Here is a 24,481-nt window from a genome sequence, read left to right as displayed (position 1 = left end):
AGCAGTGAGTATTATGGTTATGAATGGTTAAGTATGGTTAAGAATCTCCTGTATTTTACTTGTTCTGTGGATATATTGCAGTGAGAGCCCAGAATGGCAAGATGCTCTGTTCTTTGAAGAGTAATTCTTTGAAAAAATGGTGACTCACAAATCAGCAGACATACCGAATGTTCACTGTTATTAAATTTACCTTTCTTAAGGTTTATTTCATATTTTTAGATACTACTTTAAAAATATTAATGCTGCTTTTAGAAACTATGAGAAGCTATGGAGCATTAGCAATATGAATGCAGTTTTGTGGTTGTGTTTTTGTTTTTCTTTTGGTAACAGATGGAACATATTAAAAATCTTGTAGTGGATGAAGATAATGAAGGATGCACTCCATTGCATTATGCATGCAGACAAGGTGTGGCCCTCTCTGTAAATAACTTACTCAGCCTGAACGTTTCCATATATTCTAAGAGTAGGGACAAGAAGTCACCATTACACTTTGCTGCCAGGTTAGTAGTGCAGCCTAGGCAATGAATCAATGCCATTTTTTCCACCCAGATTTCTTTGATATTAATTTCTGTGTTAATCTTTCAAAGCTATGGGCGCATCAATACATGTCAGCGGCTTATAAGAGATATGAAAGACACAAGACTTTTGAATGAAGGTGATAAAAAGGGAATGACCCCCCTTCACCTGGCAGCACAGAATGGTCATGAGAAGGTAGTTCAGTTTCTTCTGAAGAGAGGGGCCCTTTTCCTCTGGTAAGTGTACAGATTTCCTTTTATTAAGGTAAAGAAAAATTATCACCTTACATTTTATATCCATGCCTGGGAAGTTATTCATCAGCTGGGAAGTTAATACAAATTTCTGTCAAAGAATATTTATACATTATTAAATATGTAAGTTGGTGTCAGACCTTATGAATTGTAAGACCATATTTGTGAAATATTTGTAAAACTAAGCTGACTGTGCCTTGCTTCTGTCTCACACATAGAATCAGGGCTAGCTGTAAAGCAAGGCTTCTAACACTTGGGAAAGTGAGGTCTCTCCGAATCCAGTGGAGAGAACAACACTGACGTTTTTGATGAATTGTAAACTGTGATGGAAAAAAAAATGTTTTGGAAATATTATAATGTCAGGTTCACTAACAGACTTGGGTAAGGACTCTCGGAATTGGTGGTTCACATGCCACTTGCCTTGCACTCTGAAGTCCTGATTTCAGGTCAGAGAGCCTCAGGTCACTGGTAGCACCACATCCTGATAGGATTTTCAAAGCTTCCAGGCCCACACCTGCAGATCCAGGAGCCAAAGCTACTAAGACTTTAGATTCCTGTTTCTAAGGTGTGGTGTAGAACTCTAACTTTCAAGTTCGGGCTTCCAAATCCAGGACAATCTACACTGCAGCTGCATCTTGGAGCTAGGGCCTAAGTGTTCAGAGGAGATCCTTTAGCAAACAGACCTCACCTATGTTTGGTGCTTGTGCACTGCAGAGGACCCACTCAATGGATTACCACCAAGCCCCTTTTTGCCACGGTTCTTAGCTGACCTGGCCTGCTCAGCTAGGATAGAGGTCTTAGTCAAGAATCCCAAGTCCAGTTCTTTCAGAAGCTGGCAAAATTAATTGTCCCTAAGATGTGTAATCTGTCTGTCTGTCTGTCTGTCTGTCTCTCTCTCACACACACACACACACACACACATATATGTATATGTATGTATGTGTATATATATGTGTGTTTGTGTGTGTGTGTGTATATATATATATATGTACCCCCCCACACACACATATATGTCTGTGTATATATTTAGGCTTAATTTAGACTTAAATTTGGCATTTTCTGATGAAATTTCCTGGGGAAATCTATGTGATAAAAAGCATACTGAGTTTCATTATACTAAGATGAAGTAATATTAATAGGAATAAAGTTGTGTGCTTATATTGTTTTGTGTATTCACTGTCTTTAAATGCAAAATTCCATGATATGGCCATGTCGTGTGCTATGTCTATTGCCAGGTATTCATAACAGAATATTATAAGCCTTTCAGTCATTAGAAAGGGACATCTAAGAAAACAGATGCAATCAGCCCATATAAATAATAGAACGGGAAAAAAAAGAGAAGAGACCAAAATACTTCTATAGAGTTGAACCTTTTACTTCTGAGTGATGCATTGATAATCACATAGTAGTTAATAGAAGACATGGACATCTCTGCAGTAGTCATGCCAAAGAAAAGTTGTTTGAGCAAGAGGAGTTACATTTACTTTAAAATTATGAAAAGCTTTTCCATTTTTAATTACTATTTTTTATACCTGTTATATCTAAGTGATTATAAAGGCTGGACAGCCCTGCACCATGCTGCCTTTGGAGGATACACTCGCACAATGCAGATAATTTTGGATACTAATGTGAAATGTACTGACAGAGTGGATGAAGAAGGGGTGTGTATTCACGTAACATTATTTGTTTCTAGTCTATTATTACTTCTAGAAAAAATGTCTGTGATACCCTATTAGTAGATTTGTTTCACTATGAATTACATTCATAATATTCTGTTTTCTTTGGCAGATGTAAAACCTTTATATATCACCACTTTTAACCTTTTTTGCTTGGATTAATGTATAATTAATGACATTCTTACCCAATTCTTATGAGTAGAAGACGCAAAAATAGAAATAGCCTAATATAAAATATAAGGTACTGTAAGTATATTAGACACATGCCTCTTGCCTCCATAACAGTGCAGCAATAACAATGCAATTAACAATGTAGTACAAAAACAATTTAAAGAGCTCATACGGATTAAAAGAAATCCAACATCAATAATAGATCATTTAGAAACTGTTAAAAATCCGCCTGTTCTGCACAGCTGTATCCAACAGATATGGTTCCCATCCTGCTTAGAAGTTTGGACAATGGCAGTATCTATTGGGTCAAGACAGAAGACAGAGGATGGTCAGTTTAAAGAACAGTTCAGTTGCCAGCATGGAAGAGATGTTGCTGACTTCTCAGAGGGCTGATGACTGAAACATTTAGAATTACTAGATTAGGAAAAACTCTTGCTTAAACATATATCAAACACCTGTGCTCAGTTCTTAATTCTCCTCAGAGAAGCCTGGATGAGTTGGGAAGGCTTTCAAAAGTCACTTTTAGTGTGACTTGATTCCTAAACCACTTTAAACATTGCCTTACTTTTATGCAAATACCAAAGAATAAAATGCTCCTATTAAAAAGCTGTGCCTGCAGATTTTCTTGCAGATTTATTTATACAAGCACATCTGGATATGATTTGGGATGCTCGTCTTCCTGATTATCAAATGCAGACTTTCTGTATCTGGAGATACCATCACTTTTACCTATTTGTGACTCACAGTTTGTTAGCTACAAAACTACAAGATATTAATGAATTGGCCTTTCTTATTTGCAGCTGAGTTTCCTCTTCAGATTTTAACACTCCTGTGGCTGTAGACATGGAATAAAGAACTTCTCTATAATCTCTGTAAGAATCTCTATGAAGAGATTCTACTTTTTAATGTTGCTAGTAAAAGCATTGAGGACTTGCAACTAAGAATGTGGCTTTTCTGTGTTGGAAAAAAACTGAAATATGCACTGTTTTAAAATGATTCACATGGATGCTTTGTTATACTACTTTTCTGTACAGAACACAGCATTACACCTAGCTGCAAGAGAAGGACATGCAAAAGCAGTAAGGCTACTTCTTGACTATGGTGCAAAAATTCTATTGAACAAAGCAGTAGCTTCTTTTTTCCATGAAGCAATACACAATAGGAGGAAAGATGTAGTATCTGCTGTCATTCTGCACAAAAGGTAAGGTAAACAGAAAATGCTTTTTGAGTGTATTTTCTACCTTTTGACATTCTTCTTTTCAATCTAGTTTAAGTTCTGAAAAGTTGTAGTTTAATAAATATGATTAAGTGCATATTTTAAAATTCCAGAGATTATGTTGTGATCTAAAAAGCCATAAAAAAAATGGTGTAATTATAATGAAATCAGATATGTGGCAGGTTCCTTTCCATGTTAGGTTGAATGTTCAGTTTCTGTGAGAAAAACACCTAGAGGCCATAAGAAATAAATAATCCTCTCCCATGTTCTCCCTCTTCTTACATACAGAGTATTGGCCTTTCATGGAATAAATCAATACATACAGAATTTTAAGCACAATTGATATAATTCAAGCTATTTGATTTAAAATTGTTGTTTTAAATATGCTGCAGATATTTAAAATGTGGTAAGTCCATTGCAGTTTAGAATATTTTCATGTAAGAATGTAGCCAAGCCTGCTAAGTCCCGCTTCCAGAATAAAAATGTTGCACTAATGATTGCCTAATGATTGCATCTTTTGCTAAAAGTTGCAGGAAGACAGCAAGTATTTTACTGAATTTATTATTACCCACCTAATATTGTAACCCAAGATTCCAGCTTTAGTTCAGGGTTCATATGGAGTACAAAGAAAGACATTGGCTCTTGAGAAGGACTTAGCATAGTTGAAACATTTTTGTTTGATTGATAACAGAATTAAACATGAATCATTCTTAGGGAGGCATCCAGAATATTACTCAATTACTTCCCTAACAGCTGATTTTTGGCTTGATGGCATGTAAACGTATTACAGACTGTGATTTGCAGGATAATATCTTAAATAAAACTCAAATAATCTAAAACTAATTTCATTTTAAAGAGAAGCAGCTAATTCATTTTCCATTATTTCAATGCATTTTTGCAGATGGGAAGAAGCTGTTTTGACCTTCTCTCACTATTCTAGTGCCAATAAGTGTCCTTTGTTGGAAATGGTCGAGTATCTTCCTGAATCACTTAAAGTAAGTTTAGTCATTAAGAAATGACTACAGAAAAAGCTCTAGTTATGTTGCATCTTATGTTGTTTTTTCCAAATGCTGTACTCACTAACATGGATTATTCTAAAATAAAAATAATATAAATTCATAGACAAATAAATTTAATTGTATTTTACTGACACTTTCAGGTAGCTCAGTTTAATTTCTTAATATTAGAAAAAGGTCTTAACTTCCTGAGGTTAATGGGGTTGAGTATAAAAGTGATGCAGGTGAGAGGAGAATTGGATTCAAAACCAATAGAGGTGTTTCCACCTTCTCACTAAATGTTAGATCAATGTCAGGAAAAACTTTTTGATTAAAGTATCAAGGACCTTAATATTTTGTGTACATAAACACTTTACATTTTACACTTGTAAACTGGTATGTAGCCGTGTAGACTGGGTGGGTTCATTAGTTAACTCCTACATGTAAACTCTGGAGTTTCTTGTATTCATATGTCATAAAACCTGACTGAATCATCACTTTGATTAGATAACTGCCGTATTTTTGAAGATCATTTTCTTCAGATACATGCATTTTATATTCTTTCCTAATGAATGTTATCAGTATGTTATCACCTTAATTTATTTTTCTGTTCGTCTTCAAAGCTTGTTTTGGATAACTGCATAATTGAGTCTTCAGAAGAAAAGACGAGTCGAGACTTCTATGTAAGTGGAGGGAAAAAATTGTGAAGACAGTACATGTTAAAGTTAATGACGATTTTAGGCTGGAATATGTCACAATGTCCTTAGCAATATGTTAGCAGCAATACATTATTTGGATAATAGTTAAGTAAGAAAATCATCAGTTTGGCTGATGCCAGACTAAGTTTTAACATCTCTTAAATATTATCTGTAGTTACACAAGAGTCCTGGTGTAAGCTGAAATCAGCTAATGCTTTAATTTGATGAATCATGAATAATTCAGTAGTTATTCACCAGTAATTGAATTTAAATCTATGCTTTTAATATGCATTTGGCAAAAAAATTCTCAGTATTAGTATGACTTCTAAAAAATTACTGCATCGTATACTGGCACCTTTCAACTATTAGTCTCTCTTTTTTCTCAGTAAAGCCAGTAATTTTATTCTCTTTATTGCTTGTGTGAAACTGAAGTGAACACATTTTAATTTGGCTTGAAAGCTTAGGAAGTGTATATAATATATATTTATAGGTGTATATGCAGTGGATAAGGTATGCTTGTAGATGAGTATCAGATAAATAGAAAGCACACAGATAGCACGTAGATAAACAGAAAGCTTAATAGAAAGCACAGGTGACTGATCTTATTTTATCCTTTGGGTTTCAAACTGATTTGAAGTTCAGTTTCTGTAATCTTTATGCTTACACATGTTAACAAGTATAATATTGAACTTAGGCAATCTATAGACTTTGCTGTGTTAATTTGTGCTATAAAGCTGGCTCTCAGACATTAAGGATGTTTCAGAATAATTGTGATTGTAGAAATATTCTGCGAGGAGGAAGCAGGGCAAGAAGTAGGATCGCAACCCTAGACTTCAGGAGAGCAAACTTTGGCCTCTTCAGGGACCTACTTGGAGGAATCCCATGGGTTAGGGCCCTAGAAGGAAGGGGCATTCAAGAGAGCTGGTTAATATTCAAACATCACCTCCTCCAGGCTCAAGAGTGGTGCATCCCTATGAGTAGGAAGTCAGGCAAAGGAGGTAGGAGATCTGCATGGATGAGCAAGGAGCTCCTGGCAAAACTCAACCAGAAGAAGGAAGTCTACAGAAAGTGGAAAGGGGGACAGGCCACTTGGGAGGAATATAGGAACGTTGTCAGAGTATGCAGGGATGTGATGAGGAAGGCTAAGGCCCATTTGGAATTAAATCTGGCTAGAGATGTCAAGGACAGCAAGAAGGGCTTCTTCAAATACATCAGTAGCAAGAGGAAGACTAGGGAAAATGTGGGCCCTTTGCTGAATGGGGTGGGTGCCCTGGTGACAAAGGATGCAGAGAAGGCAGAGTTCCTGAATGCCTTCTTTGCTTCAGTCTTTACTGCTCAGGCCAGCCCTCAGGAACCCCAGATCCTGGAGGCAAGGGAGAAAGTCTGGAGAAAGGAAGACTTTCCCTTGGTGGAGGAGGAGTGGGTTAGAGATCATTTAAGCAGACTTGACACCACAAATCCATGGGCCCCGATGGGATGCACGCACGAGTGCTGAGGGAGCTGGCGGACGTTATTGCTGAGCCACTCTCCATCATCTTTGAAAGGTCAGGCAGGACAGGAGAGGTGCCTGAAGACTGGAAGAAAGCCAGTGTCACCCCAGTCTTCAAAAAGGGCAAGAAGGAGGACCCAGGGAACTACAGGCCAGTCAGCCTTACCTCCACCCCTGGAAAAGTGATGGAGCAGCTCATCCTGGAGGCCATCTCCAAGCATGTGGAGGACAAGAAGGTGCTCAGGAGTAGTCAGCATGGCTTCACCAAGGGGAAATCATGCCTAACCAATCTGATAGCCTTCTCTGATGGAATGACTGGCTGGGTAGATGAGGGGAGAGCAGTGGATGTTGTCTACCTTGACTTCAGCAAGGCTTTTGACACTGTCTCCCCTAACATCCTCATAGACAAGCTCAGGAAGTGTGGGCTGGATGAGTGGACAGTGAGGTGGATTGAGAACTGGCTGAATGGCAGAGCTCAGAGGGTTGTGCTCAGCGGCACAGAGTCTAGTTGGAGGCCTGTAGCTAGCGGTGTCCCCCAGGGGTCAGTACTGGGTCCAGTCTTGTTCAGCTTCTTCATCACTCGCCTGGATGAAGGGACAGAGTGCACCCTCAGCAAGTTTGCAGACGATACAAAACTGGGAGGAGTGGCTGATACACCAGAGGGCTGTGCTGCCATTCAGAGAGACCTGGACAGGCTGGAGAGGTGGGCGGAGAGGAACCTCATGAAGTTCAACAAAGGCAAGTGCAGGGTCCTGCACCTGGGGAGGAATAACCCCATGCACCGGTACAGGTTGGGGGTTGACCTGCTGGAAAGCAGCTCTGCAGAGAAGGACCTGGGAGTGCTGGTGGACACCGAGTTAAGCATGAGGCAGCAATGTGCCCTTGTGGCCAAGAAGGCCAATGGTATCCTGGGGTGCATCAGGAATAGTGTTGCCAGCGGGTCAAGGGAGGTGATCCTCCCCCTCCACTCAGCCCTGGTGAGGCCCCATCTGGAGTACTGCGTCCAGTTCTGGGCTCCCCAGTACAAGAGGGATGTGGCACTACTGGAGCAAGTCCAGCAAAGGGCTACAAAGATGATTAGGGGACTGGAGCATCTCTCTTATGAGGAAAGACTGAGAGAGCTGGGCCTGTTTAGCTTGGAGAAGAGAAGGCTGAGAGGGGATCTTATCAACGTGTACAAGTATGTGAAGGGAGGGTGTCGAGAGGATGGGACCAGACTCTTTTCAGTGGTGCCGAGCGACAGGACGCGAGGCAACGGGCACAAACTGAAACACAGACACTTCCATCTTAACATGAGGAAAAACTTTTTCACTGTGAGGGTGACAGAGCACTGGAACAGGTTGCCCAGAGAGGTTGTGGAGTCTCCTTCTCTGGAGATATTCAAAACCCACCTGGAGGCGATCCTGTGCCACGTGCTCTAGGTGACCCTGCTTGAGCAGGGGGGTTGGACTAGATGATCTGCAGAGGTCCCTTCCAACCTCAACCATTCTGTGATTCTGTGAAATAATATACATTTATGCATATCAAAAGCATGCCTACCATAAGCAGTACAATTGTCTTCAATAATTCATCAGTTTCAATGTGGGTTGGGGTTTTTTGGTAAATTGTGCAAAATCTAAAGCAGTATATACCTTTTACAATGGTAAGGAGGCATGATGTATTCTAGTTATGTTATCTTTGAAACCATATTGAAAACCATCCAGTGGATTATTACACTGGATTGTGTCTATGTGAGTAACAGAAAATTTGCAAAACTGCTATTATATATTTTCTTATTTATATTATGTTATCAAAGCCATATTGCTTATACATATAAGCTTTTCTTCAAAGTCAACATTAAAACGAATTAGAATAAAGAGAATGACCTTTTAAAACTGTAATATTTTAAGAAGAGGTTTGTATTTTTCTTTTACAATAATTTGAAATGGCTGTTTATCCTGATCATCTTAGAGTCATGGATGTGTATTTCAGTCTCATGTGTTCACTGCAGGGTGACTAACAATTACTAAACAACTATGTTCTAATTATTTTGACACAAAAGACACCTCCTTTTTTCCTAAAGGATAAACCTTTGTAAAATGAAGCACGTCATCTCAATCCTAGATCATCAGTTTTGTCATAATGAAATGCTGGTATCTTTATTATTCAGATTGAATATAACTTCAGATATCTCCAGTGTCCTCTGATGCTTAACAAGAAACGAAAGGATGATGAAGACATTTTCTATGAGCCGCTAACCACTTTAAATGTAAGTTCTTTATTTTGCTCTTACATCATTCCATGCTGTCTTGTTTGAGTTAACATCAAGAGTTTGGGATTCTTTCATCATAATATTTCTTCTCCAAATATTATAACTCTATAGAGTTATAGTATATTCGAATGACATACAGGGCAAAGTTCTTATAATCTAAATAATAAATAACATTTCTTTTAGGATTAGATAGAAATTCTTAGTTATTGAACAACTATTAATGTGTCAAGAGAACATACTGTATGTGCAGATAGCACATCAAAGAAAACCATACCTAGTCATTGTAGTGACCATATTTGGGAATATAAGGCAATGAAAAACTTGACAAAAGTGATTTTTTTGTGTTTCCAGCTTCTTTTCTTCATATGCTAATTGCAGAATACTTTCTGTGCCTAAAACAAATTTTGCTGTTCTTACACATGGTCAGTCTCTTCTCTTTAGCTCTGTCAGAACTCATTTAAAGAATAACGTCAGTGGCTTCATTTGATCACCTTTCTGAGCTTATTATTGGCAATTAGACTGGGTATGCTGTTTAATAATAAATAAATATATTCTAGTTAAATATAACTAGAAAAGTATGGTCATCTCTCATCTATAGCTCCCATCCTGAAAAATCTCATAATTATGATTCTTATTTTTTTGCAAAATATGGTATCTTTGTACAGTTATGGGTTTTTTTAAGTTTTAAAAACAGAGCATCAGGAGAAAAGGTAGATGCCTTGGTAGGCAGATAATAAGACAATCTAATAATAGCTTTGGGCCATAGTGCCTAAACAAAAGAATTTTGCAATATCTTGTACACATTGTACTTTTCATTAGGCTAATATTCAAATAAAGGAGATCGTCTAGCCTGTTTTGTAAGCACTTTGCTCAGCTAAATGAGTTAAGTTTGAGCCTTTTACTTTCTTGTTTTGTAGGCCATGGTACGCCACAATCGCATGGAGCTACTCAGTCATCCTGTATGTAAAGAATATTTGCTTATGAAATGGTAGGTGTATTTTAATGTATATAAAATATAATACTGCATGTCAGACTGAAGGTTGTTGTACTTGACAGCTTTCCACTAAAATACATATATTTTTAGTGTCAAGTTAAGCAAATGTCTTTTCCACATAACCATTCATAAGAATATTTAAAATATATTGATGACTATCATATTAAATACTGCTTAGAACTTCGTAATGACTGTTTGAGATTTACAGAGGAGATCACCGCTATGTTTGTTTCCACTTTTATTGCAAGAATATGTAATATAATCATTGAATTAAAAAGAAAATTAACAGTTTATCAGAACGGCTAGTATGCTTTTGTCCATGTACAACTTGATGTACACATTCATCACAAAACAGCATTTGAAGAAATGTTTATTTTCGTATAGCAGAAGCACTGTTTGCTATGAAATTGAAATCCATACTTTTCTAAATTTGTAAATTGTTAAAATGTTAACATTTTTACTTTCAAGGATGGCCTATGGGTTTCGAGCACATCTAATGAATTTAGGTATATATTCCCTTGGTCTCATCCCACTGACTCTTCTTGTCACCCACATACCGCCAGAAAGACCCTTGAATGGAACAGAAGTCTATGAAGCAAGACCATTAGAATATGAGGTACTGGGGTTTTGTATTAGTTACAATATGTTTAGGACTTTTATAGCAAGGGGCTGATTATTTAAATAATTTTCTAAAATTATTTAATTATTTATGATTTAGCAACTGCAGGAATAAAATTGAAGTGTGTGTTTTTATACATTCAGCAACAATTTCTGTAGATAAAAATTTTCAGTGCTCATTTCTTGTTTTTAATCTCTTTTCTGAAAATTTCACTTCTGGAGAGGGTAAAACTGCAAGTACTGCTGTTTTTTGTACCTGTGATTACAACTCATACATAGTGTTACACTCCTGTGTCCAGTTGAAGAATGGGAGAGTTACAGAGCTCTGTCTCCAAGAGGCATGAAGTAGTGTGTTCTGAGAAGAGAGCCTATGTTGTTAGCCCTGAAACTGTAATGTACTGGTGTTAATGGTGAGAAGTTAGTTGAGGTGAATTTTTCAAATTCTCCATTTCAAATAAGTGATTATATCACTAAAGCCAAGGATTTTGGAAAAAAGGCAAGGAAGATATTTTATAGTTCTTTTGGGGGAAAAAAGACATACAACTGAAATAGGAACTCAAAAAGGATTTGCTAGTAATTTCATAGTAATATGAAATAAGATAAACTCTAAGAATATGAAAAGGTCATGTGGGTAGCCTGATATATGAAAATGTCTGGAGAACCACATACCGAGCCCAGAACAGTACCTACAGGATTCTCCAAGATTCAGAAGACAGAAGGACTGGCAGAATTGGAAGAATTCATGCTCCACTAACTCATCTTCCTGATGGAAGACAGGAGAATGAGAAGAGCTGCAGAAAACAGACAGAGATATGACTCGAGACTGATGCAGGCTGTTGAATCATCAGAGGCTAGATGGAAGAAGCACATTTGGAAGAAGGAGTGCAGTGCTTGGCTGAGGAATGATGATGCCAGCTAGTGGAGAAGCAGTGAACAGAACAACAGCCATGAAGGTGCTGCCTGAGAGATTAAAACAAGAAAACTCATTTGTATGCAATGTCATAGAGTGGAGGAGATGGTGTCCTAAGGACCCAGTAATGGGAATAGAATGGGGAATTCCATCTCTTTAGGGAGCACAGCATTACAGAATATTTGTACTGTCCTCTTACCCCGGTTTAAAGAGGGACACCACAATGGGGCAGATCCTGATGTGTGTTGCAGCATCACTGAAAAGTAAGTGCTGTGAATTTGTGGTCTGCCTGTGAATTAACCAGCCCCTCAGATGGGAAATTAGCTCTACAGTTTATTTAGTAAAGATGAAATTCACCATTGTTATATGTGCCTGTATTAGGCATTTCACAACATATAAGTCTTCGCCTATATTGTTTGTAAAGAAACATCAAAGGGAGCAGCCAGTTAAGGGTGCCAGGACTTCAATTTAGGTGCAAAGGTGCACAAGAGGTACCTTCCAAAGACTTCTGTTGCCATTGCTGATACTGCAATATGGTAGTGAAATTAGGGACTACAGATTTTGTCCTTGCATTCATCTAGTGTCAAAACACTGAAAAAGTGGCATAAATACTGCAACTTCAGTTCCCAAACTAGAATGACAGTAAAAAGGAAGCAGCACAGCAACTGTTTATCATGGGAATGCTGAACATTTCATATTTGGTTTGAATTACTTAAAAACAATGCACATGGCATGGATTTTGCTATAAATGTTAGTAGAACAGAATTCAGATAGCAATGAGAAGTTTATTTCAAGCAAGCTAACAGATAATCTTAACTTAAGATAATGTGTGGCAATATAATGTGTATGAAGTAGGTAGAGCTTAAATAAAGATTGTTCATTTACAGATTTCTAAATTTTTTTTTTGGTCTGTGATTTGTGTTTCAGGATTCATATTTCACAAGGGTGTGTATGTGTTTAGTTTTAATTATGAGTTTACTGGGAATCTGCAAAGAAATATTTCAGCTCATTCAGCAGGTAAATATATATAGAAATAGATTTATAACACATTATTCAGAGAGCGTGCTTGTGTAGTAGTTTTTATGATATTGAAATGCCTCAGATTTTTCTGTAATTGAACTGCAAATACCAATTTGTTATTACATATAAGATTAAAAGTGAGAAGAGGATGTAAATAATATTAAATTCAGTCTGTTAGTGATGCATGACTTGTAAGTATGCATCTGTTTCTCTTAAATCCTAGAAATTGAAATATTTGTTGGATTACTCCAATCTGCTGGACTGGACAATTTATACTACAAGCATAATTTTTGTGTCTTCTTTATTTATTAATACACCAGCTCATTTGCAATGGGAATGTGGAGCAATTGCTGTATACTTGTCTTGGATGAACTTCTTGCTTTACCTTCAACGGTAACAAATATTTACATACTTTGCAATAACATACTTTTATTATTTTCAGATGCTCTACACATACTAGAGGTTGACTGATCAAGTGTGTTAGCCCTACTTCTGCTTCTAACTATACAAGTTTGCAGATTAGAACCTTGGAGGGTTTTTTTTCTGATGAACTATAAGCTAGAATTTAGTGTTTTTCACGTTGAGAATCACAAAGCATATTATGGCAACTAAAGAAATAACATATATTTTTGTGTTATGTAAGCAAAGCCAACATTATATGTTTTTAGCAAGTGTTTCATTGTACAGAGTTTCTCTTTAAAAAAACACAAAAAAGCCAATCAACCCAAAATAAAAATAAATACTACCACTGAAAAGGAAATGAATTAGGAGAAATAAAAGGAAGACTTTGTTGTTATGTATGATGCCTAGAACAAGGTAATGTCTCTTATAGTTTTGTAGATTAAGTGGTAAACCCCAGTTTTCTACATCCCCACTGTCCTGATAAGGAAGTGTGATGGGTGAAATTATTTACTTGATTTATATAAGGTTTGTTTATTGTCATTAATGGTCTTAATGCTATCACTGGTACAATAGTGTCTTGAGAGTCTTGAGGACTTTAGGAGATTTGGGAGGGTGGAATAATGGTGTGGCTGTAGCGTTTTAGACTAATAAAACATGTTTGTGCCTCAGTGGGAGTGCCTTGCACAAAGATGAAATACATTTGATCAGAAAGAGGTTTGAAGCTGTTCAGAGTTTAAGGATGACTGTATGCAATAACACTGCCTATTGCCCTTCTGAATCTTACTGCCTATATCACCCCATTAGATTAGCAGACAAACACAGCATTTGCTGGGTAATTTCAAGAGCATTTTGCTGTAGTTGTGATGTTTAAAGCCATAGTCAGGACAAGGTTTGTAAGCAGAGGTAATGCCATGAAGAGGTAGTATCTTTATGCCAAACGTTGTCCTGCCTATGTCTGACTTTGGATGACTAATGAATGGGCTTGGTAGCTCTCCTTTGACGTGTTCTGTGGGCAAAATGGGGGTTGAACCTTAACCATAAAAAATAAGTTTCAGATTGTTCATCCTTCCTTCCTTTACTAGATAAAATGCTTTCCTTCCCTCAACATTGATTGTAGATCTTCACAGGTTCTCTACACACCATTTTTCTAACTCGATGAGACTGCCTCTTCTGGAAGCAACCTGTAGCTCCATTGGCTTCAGTGGAGTTTTGCCTAATATATACCAGCATAGGAGATTAGGCCTGTTTTACCTCCAGCTTGATCTTTTCAGCCTCACACATAATATTTCAGGGAGAAAACCCTATGGAGGGATTTTCTCATTTGCTACTGTTATAGCATAAAACAGTCATCTGGTCCCTGAATTTGGCAGAGGACATAAATTCCCAACTTCATATTTGGGGAAAAGGAGCTTAATCTGCTTTATGACAACTCATGTTCCAAGATCTGGTTTATGTTTAAGCCAAGACTAGGAGAGGCTTGCCAGAGGACAGACTTGTTGGAAGTACAGGTGACTTAAAACTCTGCTATACTCCTCTTCCTGAACAGTGATTTGTTTTGTTTGTTTGTTTTCTGTACTTTGTAGTGGCATGTTATCAAATGCAAGTCAGAGTTCCTAAAAAGAAAAATCTTATAAATCAGTCTGGCTGATGCATCCCAATGCCAGTTGTCCTTTGTTTTGGTTACTAATTTGCATTTAAAAGCATCAAAAATGGAATAATTTCCTAATATTATTATTCTGAGTACAGCAGTTGTTGTACTGTATTGTACTGTCTGTGACTATGGACAGAATAAAAGTTGTCCATGAAAAATAATATCTCTGACAAGTACTGTTTTAGTGTATTAAAATATGAGATCCCTCAGTTTAAGTGTGCGATAAGTAAGACTATTTGCATTTTTTTTGGACATGAAATTACAAAATGTCAGACCATCTCAGAATGCCTCAGAGAGACAAAATGTCTGTTATCACACATGAAAATCAGGATTACTTACTGTCTTATGTATGTAATTGTAAGAGACTCTTACTTCAATATTTAATTTTGGTTATCTTTCACGTTCAATTATTTCCTAGATTTGAAAATTATGGCATCTACGTTGTGATGTTCTGGGAAATCTTGAGGACTTTGATTCGGATTGCTGTTGTTTTCTTTTTCCTGATACTGGCCTTTGGACTTAGCTTCTTTGTCCTTTTGGGTTCACAGGTTAGTTGCATGACATAGTTAATTTTTTCTAATTATAGATATTACCCTTTAATCAAGAATCTCAAAGGAGAGGTTATTTACAAATCTTGTAGTTCTGCTTTTTTCTTGATTTTTTTTTTCCTTCTTTTTGCAGCAAACATATAGCACACCTCTGCTCTCTGTAATGAAGACGTTTGCGATGATGCTGGGAGACATTAATTATCATGATGCATTCCTTGATCCGTTACTAAGCAGTGAATTGCCATATCCATTTCTAAGTTACACAGTTCTCATTATCTTTACCTTACTTATTCCAATCCTTCTTATGAACTTGCTAGTAAGTAAACTACTTATTAATATATAAAAGTGGTTATGCACAGGTTTATACACAGCATTAGTATATAGAATAGCTTAATGCACATTTGTGACATTTGTTAATTAACAAATTAATATTTTCAGTAAGTTATTTAAATTTCGCTTTCCTTTGGCTCATTTTTCTTCCTCTCTACTGTTCTAAGTATTTTTCCATAGTTAACTGTTGCAGACTTAATCTTGTATACCTTTAGGGAATAACTGATGGAATTTGTTCAGCTGCAAGGGAAGGCATCCAAGAAAGTCTTCCCTGCTTTCTGTGTGCATCTCTACAGTAGACAGGAATATGGCCCTCTTTCTCTCTGTCAGAGAGGAGAAAAAGATTGTTTTAGGTTAATGGAAAGGTGCACAAAAAGCAGAAGAAAGTATTTTTATTCTTTCCTGAGGCACAGTCCCTCTGATGTCTCCTGCATCACTCTGGCTTTCTTCTGTCCCTAGAAGAAACGGGAGACCTGTGACTTTGCAGGACTCTGGAGTGATTTTGAACCATCATTTTCTAACTTTGCTCTAACTTCATGTCAGAGAAAGACCCAAACCTCCCTTGCCCTGGTTTCTGCAGGAAGAAAATCCATGGTTGAATTGGAGCTGCCATATTTTGTTATGAGATGCTGATAGAAGCAATTGGGAAACCATGCCTTTGAGAGGTTCTTTGGTAAATTTCTGCCCCGCAGTCTAGACAAAACCTCAGTTCTTTAACCGTTCACTGTATTTTGTCATCAGACCCTAGCACTGACAATGACAAAAAAGCAAAGACCCAGATCTTTGTTGTACAGAATAAATCTATCATCAGCAGTGTTGTTAAAAACAAAGAAATGAGGCTGAAGTGAATCCAAAGAATCAGAAAATTCACTAATAGAGAAAAAGGGGAAAAATATATAATTCATCTTCATCCACATTCCCTTGAACAGCAATTTTGGTAGGAAATTAGGTTTTTATGAGCTGGGCAATGAAAACCAAACAATTCAGGTTTTTTAGGATCTGTAGTGTTGCCCTGATCCTATTCCATCTGAGATCAACATACATTTTACTCTTAACATAACAGCAGTAATGAAGAACCGTAAAGAACGGATGTTATTTTTGACAGCTGTTTAAGATAACTCTTTAATGAATTAAGAATAGACAGATAGATAGTTGGCAATAAAAAAAACTTACTAGGTTTCTTGATACAGATTTTTCAATATGCAAAGAAGAGAAATGTTTCCAGATTCAAGTGAAACAAAACAAATTTAACTTGAGTCATTTTGGATTCAAAAGTGAATGAGAAATACAATTAAAATCACAGACTTTGAAAAAAATAGTTAGTATAATATTTCTTTGATCTTGTTATGTATTTTTAGATAGGTTTGGCTGTTGGGGACATAGCTGAAGTGCAGAAATACGCAGCACTCAAAAGGATTGCAATGCAGGTAAGTAGCATACCATAGGAGCGACAGCTGTAGGAAGTAGATATTACTGTTTGAACACCATTCAGATAATTAGCTAATTTAACATTAACATCATAACCTACTTAACATAGTTCTTAACATCTCTGTAAAACAGATTGGCGAACATGGTCTTCCTATTCTAAATCTCATTTTCAGTCATGTGAGTCACTTAAAGGAATTATTTTTAATAAGCAAATGCATTTTTAAGGAACTTTGAAGAGTCAGCTCAGTGAATTTAAGTTATCCCCAAAACAGAATCTCAAAAGCAGTTAATATAATGTTTGAAATAGGAGGGTTGCCTTTTAAGGAGAGAATTTAGGCAGTGGGAAGAATATCAAAGTGCATAGAAATCAGAAGGACACCAAATTCATTGCAATATACTGAAGGCTCACCTTGGTCTGTGTACTGAGGAGACACTCTGTAATGCCAAGGATAACTAAGGAACTTAGGGTCATATTTCTAAATGTATTTAGATACCTAAAGTTGCATATAGATGTCTAACAGTATTTCTGTTGAAACCAGAAAAATTTAGTAACCTATATACTTTTGAAAACTATGTGCATCTTAGATATTTTCAAATTAGCTTTTGCAAATGTAGTCTTTATGGCTTACATACTTAGGGCTAGGGCCAGTAACATGACTTCATAGAGTTTTCATTTTAAGAAACTATAAATTTGCAATATAGTTTTGACAAGTTTTTATTTCCATGTGAATTGTATATCAAGCTTGACTTTTCACGACTGGAAGTACACAAAATACACAGCTGTTAAATAAAAAATAAAGATTACTTCTCATCAACATAGTTTGAGAAATCTGTCCATATAATACCTTGAAGTTCTGCTTAAAGTCTGTATTGTGGGAAGAACTGGCCGTTTGTAAAATGGATGCAGGAAGTGGCTTTGCATATGTTCCCTGATGGCTCTGGTTTTTCTAGGAAGTTTCAGTGCCTACCTAGTACCTGAGCAGAAAGGAGAGATGTATGCAGAGACAGAATGCCCAAGGACAACACTGGCTCAGAAATAACTTCTCTTGGTTGATAGTCACATAATTTAAAATTGTGTGTTGAGCTGGCTTAGTTCAAGCATATTTAAAGGATGCCCTTTTAGCATAAAACTGCCTCCCAAGAGGTATTTTTTTGGCTAGAGATACAAATGACTAAAGCAGAGGTATAAGGGCAATTCTTGAAACAGTTAATGTTTTTCACCTGTTTAGGTATTTCCTGGCCAACAAAATGTTCAGGAAAAACTATGTCTTCCAACATCAGACAGTACTATGAAATCTTTACTAAGCATGAGACCTTTCATAGGTTTGACAGGATTATGGTTGTCTGAAATAAGCTTGTATTTTGTATCTTGTTTTTTTAACGTAGTTGATGTATCTTCTCAGTATTTCTGTAGCAATTTGAGAATGAATGGAAAGGTAGCATCACCTGAACAAGTGTGTTATATATGAGTGCCTTTTCTACCCTTGGGAAAACTGTTCTCACAGGCTTTCCATAGGCGTCTTAATTTCTGCAGGCTCTCTTATAACCTAGTGAAAGGACATAGCACAATTAAAGATAGAATGGTCACTCTCTTTCCCATTATTAATTGATTTCAAATTCTGTGGATATTATGTGGATATGATAACATTATGGACTGAACATTTCTGCCCTGTAATTCCATGCTGCAACCTACAGTATACTAAACAGATATTCAAGCCATTATATAAGAGCTAACTCTCTTTTGGAATCAGTTTAGTTATAAGACTACATACCTATATGGAATAATTATCCCTGCTAAGAAACTCCCTACTGCTGTGATGAGAGAATGTATCATGTCTGAGCTGGATTGTTCAAACATTATTCCATGGTTTGCAGTGTAGATATCCTCTGAGACTTGAAATCTAGTAATAGAGTTTGAATGTAGTGACATGATGGTTATTTTCACATGATAATGTGTTTTTATCCAAAGAGAATATATCTCACTCTAAATGGAAAATATGTTTAGGTCAATCTGCACACAAACTTAGAGAAGAAGCTACCATTTTGGTTCTTAAGTCGGGTGGACCAGGAATCAATCACCGTATATCCCAACAGGCCAAGATACTGTGGATTTATGGTAAGATGGGAAATCTTAGACCAAGGAATTTTTAATAAAATGTAATATGGTAGACTTATGTTTTGTACACACTCAGATTGCTAGTGTTAGTCAAAATCAATCATAAACTGACATCGGTGGAAACGTGATTAGACATTGAACTATTTTCTGTGAAAATGATAAATCAGTTTCAGTGCAGCATGATTTGTTCAGGTATACTTAGTGTGTGAGTTTTCAGTGATCTGTGCTTTTATTAGGAGGCCTAAGCTAAAAAAGTTACTCAGATTGAACATGTAATTACTGCTTTTTGGCATTTGTTCTGTTATTTGTTTACTTTTCGTTTTAACTCTTGTTGGTAGACTGAATTTTCTGGTTAAACACATTTTGCAAAGGAAATCTTTAATACAGTAAAAATAACTTTATAACAGAAACTGCTTTCAACTTTAACACCAGAATGGAGACTGTTACCATTCACCTATTTGGGATTTTTAATCTCTTGTCAAACTATAATATCTGATTTCAATTTGGTTCACCATGTTTCATTTAGAGTGTGTTTCAGTATTGCTTTGGCTGTGAGGACTCTGCCACAGATGCACAGAGCACGGATACAACTTTAGAATTGGAAGTTCTGAAGCAGAAGTACAGGTATTCATTGCGTTATTTTATTACTGTACTAATAAGTAGAGCCAGTATTGCAAAGATATTCCTATTTAACAACAGTGTTGTAAGACTCTGTATTGTACATAAAAAGTAAAATTAAATGTACCTATAGCCGTTAAATAAGCTCTATCACTACAGTAACTTAGTACTTGATATTCTGTAATGTATTTCGAAATACTTGTGTGGTTTTTATACCAAGGCAGAAAAAGAGTGTGGGCTTATTTACTCGTTAAAGTGAACTAAACTAAATGAGAAAAGGCACTTTTATTTCAGAATTAGAGGTGTTCATATGGAGCTGTTCAAGACTTATTTTAAACTTACAGTTAATGTAATTCCAATTGGTTTGCAAATATACACAATCTGTAATTGACTTTCCGGTGATCAGATGGGGAAATCTGCTTCAGACTGATTTCCCAAAATTGGACTGCTGGCCTGACAAACAAATCACCTGTTTCCCAAAGTCTTGGAAGGAGTTATCTGCACTTATTTTCCTTACTCATTGATATATCCATAGGAATAGTTTCAGAAATATTTTATTATATTGCCAGTATATTTGAATTGTTGGAGTTCAAAACTGAAGTGACAATCAGCCCTGAGCGTATACTCATTTTTTTGCCTTGTATGAATGCTAGCTAGTTGCTGAAATATTTTAATTCTTATGCTTTTCACATATTTTAAAATATATTTACTTGTTTGTTAACTACATAAGATTAAACTGTACTTTATAGCGAACCTTTTCAGTAGCTATAAATGTTCTCATGCTACAATTTTGCTAGATGAGACATTCTGAAAAGCAGATTTTGAAAAAGCCTTGATAATTTCATGAAGACAGTTGCTGGAGACATTTCCCACTTCTTTAATTGTTTCTTAAAAGGTAACAAAAAGAGTACCTATATTGTCTTCTGTAGGCCTGATGCTAACTCTTTATTTATATGAATTACAAATATTCTCCACAGAATATTCTTTATTAGCAGAGAAGTGAAGCTGATGACAGTCAGGTGTTTTGCATCTGTAATTTTAATAACTAAAATGTCCTTTGAAACAAAATGACAAAGCCTGCTATATGCATATTTTTTCTTTTGTTTTAGGCTCAAAGATATTTCAACACTATTGGAAAAGCAGCACGACCTCATTAAACTGATTATACAAAAAATGGAGATAGTGTCGGAGGCTGAGGATGAAGACAGCAATGATTTATTTCAGCACAAGTTTAGGAAAAGGCAGTTAGAACACAGGAATAGTAAATGGGATACAGTATTAAAAGCTGTTAAAACAAATGTGCCTAACCCAAGCACAGAAAAGAACAATAGCTTCTTCTAGACATGGGTATGACATCATGTTGTATTATCATTTTGTCTTATTTTGTTTTGTTTTGGGGTCACTTCTCCTATTGTATGTTCATATGTTAATGTGATACATCATGTGTTCAAGTATAGAAATAGGGCCTGATCCAAAAAAAGGATGTAGGTGTCCAAAACAGTATTTAAGCAGACTGAAGATGCCTGCATCCAAAACTGTGATCCTAAAAATGGCTGCCTAATCATGAAAGTGCCTAACTCACCAGATGCCAACCTTGCTGTCCTGACAGTTCCGTAGGCTTCTGTCTAAATCTGTTCTGGATTTGGCCCTAACACTTCTAGTTATGTATTTAATTATGTTGTTTTCTGTTAAAAATATTTTTATCAGAAATTCAAACTCTAATTCATCTAGTATTCTGACCTTTGAGAGAGCCAATAGGTTTTATATAGCGTTAAGAAAAAGTGAGAAACTAAGCTGACAGGCTGCTTTGGGAGTTTTGCTGAGTAAGGACTGCAGGATCAGGCCTGAAAGGTAATAAATAAATAAAAGACTGAGAAAAGGTAATGTTAATGGAAGGACCATTTTCTTGTGTGGATAACTACATGCAATTCCTTGAGGGGTTGTTTGGACTAGCATGCGTATAGCAATGATAGAATGACATGCTAATGTTAAGTCATTTACAGCTTACTCTTCCTTATACTGCTGCTGTGTTTTTGGCCTTCCTAATATCCTAAGAACTGACCTTGCTGCTTTAATCTGCACTTTGGTTCTGCTATTTATTTACTGGGTATTCAGTGCATTATGTAGTATACAGTAATATATGAAATGTAGAAATAAACATGAATTAAACAGTGTTTAAGTACCTGAGTATATCTGTTTTAAAAATAGTGCTAATAAAATAATAATGACTATACGTGGTTGTAATGTTCTGTGGTCTGCCTTTGAATTCAGACTTTTTCTTTGAGCACTTAATATACTTTAATTCTTCATGTAAAGAACAGCTATGATTCCTTTTTAGTTAAAAGTAAAGTTATTCACACAACACAGAACTTGTCCAGTCCTCACAAAACACATGAAGATGCACTGTTGATTTGTGCGACTTGTGCTTCAAAATTGCTGTGAAAGACATTGTGTTCAGTGGGGAAGGTGCTGTCTCATTCGATTACTTTATCCCAGTTTGGTTTTTTTTTAATCCTTGCCTGGTAAAATAAGGTAGAGAAAGAAGCAGGTTATCATTGTTTTTTTGTTTTTTTCTTTTTGTATTGTACTGCACTTACTAAGGTGAACAGCTGCTTAATATCTACTGTCAGAGGCATCTGTAGAGATTCAGGAGGTCTTTGGAGTTTGTTTCTCTTCACTAACAAGATTCATCAATATCTTTGAATTCTGTGGCATAAATCTACACCAATTATAACTGAAGATGTTTGCTGTTAAATCTGAAGTTCTACTCTGGTTTCACCGCCAAAAAACTGAATAGGCATTTTGCATTAAAATGTGACTGGATAAAATTAGTCTTGAATAGGCTAAAGCAGAAACTAAGTACTTGGCTGTTCCATGCAGACAGTAAGATGGGACATGGACATTAGCATTGCTGTATGACTGTGTCCAAAGATGTATTCAAGGGAGCCTTGCAGTCTTCCTCCTGAAGTCTGCCTCCTAACCACCTTCTGACTGTGCTGTTGAGATCTGGCATGTCCCATCCTCACATGCCCAAGTGGAAAGAAATCTGGTGCATAGATAGTGAAGCATAAACAGTGTGCTCCAGCATTTTCTGGACAGCTGGGGAATGAGGAAACTGGGATAAAGCATGCTGCGGCTGCCCTGCAGTCTGCAGAGGGAGCAGCTGTGTGCTACGGGTCAGGGTCAAGTCTCGTATGAGTGAAACGGAGAGCAAGATGGTAAGCAGAGTTAGAATGAAGAAAATAAAATCTGAACTACTGTTCAGATTACTGAAGAAGTAATTACTTTGAATTACTGAAGAACTACTAAAGAAGTAAAGTCCGAATTACTCATCTAAATTGCTCTGTGGCCTCTAAACTCAAGTATATTTCTGTGAAAAAGCTACTCAGGTTTTCTGCGCTACAGCACATCTGCAGCTCCCTCTCTCAGTGGAAATAGGGATGCCCAGGATCTCAAGGCCAAATTTGAAAAACACAGGTCTTAATTCTTAAAGCCAGAAAAGTCATTTGAAATTCCTGACAATCTATACAATTAACACTAGATGGCAGTGAATGATAACATTTTTTGATAAGTAAATTGAGCCTTAAATGCCTAGTTTTAAGTGGACAGGAACAACAGCATGGTTACAACTGAAGCAAAGTAGTCATCATTTGCAGTTTTAAGGCTTGAGCCTCTCAAGCCTCTTTAAGCAGAACTGAGGCATTTATACTCAGAAGCCTCTTGAGATAGGGACTTAACCTTTTCTGAGCTTTTAACTTACAATTTGAGAAATATTTTCTATTTTTTGTTCTTAAGCTTAGCTGCTTTCATTCATTTAGCAGCTTCATTATGGTGGAAAGTATGGATAAGCATATCCATCCAGCCTTCCCACATACACATCCAAAGCTGACCATAAAGCCATGCATAGTCTGGCTGCATCGAGGACCGTTTGATGGTGATTGTTAGCAAATTCCCGGATCTCCAAGTGGTTTGGTTATATTTTATTTTATTTACTGTGACTTAACTATATCAAGTTCACAGCCTGTTGAAATTCATAGCAACTGCTCTTCTACAAATCAGAGTGACCACACAGCCTGGAAATCCAGTGTGATCCTAAATCCTAATACTGGCTCATGATTAGGAAAGAAATGCACATCATGGCATACACAAGTGATTTTGGTAATGCAAGCTTTTCTGACATAAGAAACTCCACAGAGTGTCACAGTACTATTTAAAAAGGTGAACATATCCATTTAATCGATTAAATCATTCACACTTTTATAATGTAACAGCCATTATTTAAGTTGATCTGTAGTATTTTTAAGTGTCTGGGTTTTAAGAAAATTTACCAAATATATGTTGTTTATTTGGATACTTTGCACACAAATAGGTTGTTGAATAGGCATTAAGATCTATCAGTGCATTATTTTAGGCATTTTCTCCTGGTTTTGGTACACGCTCGCAGGCTGCCAAGGCCATCAAGAGAGGCTGGCAGAAAAATGATCATTTCTGTTCTGGTGACAGTAAGGCTATACAAACCAAGGGTAGTGGGAAGGTTTTTTGTGGTTGGGTTATCCAGGCTGCCTGTTAATTCTGTCATCTCA

The 24,481-nt window shown here is 36.6% G+C and overlaps 1 protein-coding gene across 1 annotated transcript in view; it reads left to right on the top strand.

The window, feature by feature from the left end:
- The window catches only part of TRPA1 (transient receptor potential cation channel subfamily A member 1), a 40,083-nt gene extending 18,003 nt beyond the window's left edge, over nucleotides 1-22,080 (top strand). The window contains exons 11-27 of the mRNA XM_067290548.1: nucleotides 331-500; nucleotides 588-752; nucleotides 2,314-2,428; nucleotides 3,649-3,815; nucleotides 4,732-4,825; nucleotides 5,449-5,508; nucleotides 9,162-9,260; nucleotides 10,181-10,251; nucleotides 10,726-10,873; nucleotides 12,713-12,802; nucleotides 13,029-13,198; nucleotides 15,277-15,406; nucleotides 15,540-15,722; nucleotides 17,095-17,163; nucleotides 19,170-19,280; nucleotides 19,807-19,904; nucleotides 21,008-22,080. Coding sequence (XP_067146649.1) covers nucleotides 331-500; nucleotides 588-752; nucleotides 2,314-2,428; nucleotides 3,649-3,815; nucleotides 4,732-4,825; nucleotides 5,449-5,508; nucleotides 9,162-9,260; nucleotides 10,181-10,251; nucleotides 10,726-10,873; nucleotides 12,713-12,802; nucleotides 13,029-13,198; nucleotides 15,277-15,406; nucleotides 15,540-15,722; nucleotides 17,095-17,163; nucleotides 19,170-19,280; nucleotides 19,807-19,904; nucleotides 21,008-21,239 — 2,172 coding nt within the window. The 3' untranslated portion in view covers nucleotides 21,240-22,080. The remainder of the gene's footprint in view (nucleotides 1-330; nucleotides 501-587; nucleotides 753-2,313; nucleotides 2,429-3,648; nucleotides 3,816-4,731; nucleotides 4,826-5,448; nucleotides 5,509-9,161; nucleotides 9,261-10,180; nucleotides 10,252-10,725; nucleotides 10,874-12,712; nucleotides 12,803-13,028; nucleotides 13,199-15,276; nucleotides 15,407-15,539; nucleotides 15,723-17,094; nucleotides 17,164-19,169; nucleotides 19,281-19,806; nucleotides 19,905-21,007) is intronic.
- Nucleotides 22,081-24,481: the final 2,401 nt, after the last annotated feature.

The sequence above is a fragment of the Apteryx mantelli genome, chromosome 2, assembly GCF_036417845.1.
Source record: "Apteryx mantelli isolate bAptMan1 chromosome 2, bAptMan1.hap1, whole genome shotgun sequence".
NCBI lineage: Eukaryota > Metazoa > Chordata > Aves > Apterygiformes > Apterygidae > Apteryx > Apteryx mantelli.
Note: the sequence above shows the minus strand (reverse complement) of the source record. Positions and strands in the feature narration are given on the sequence as shown.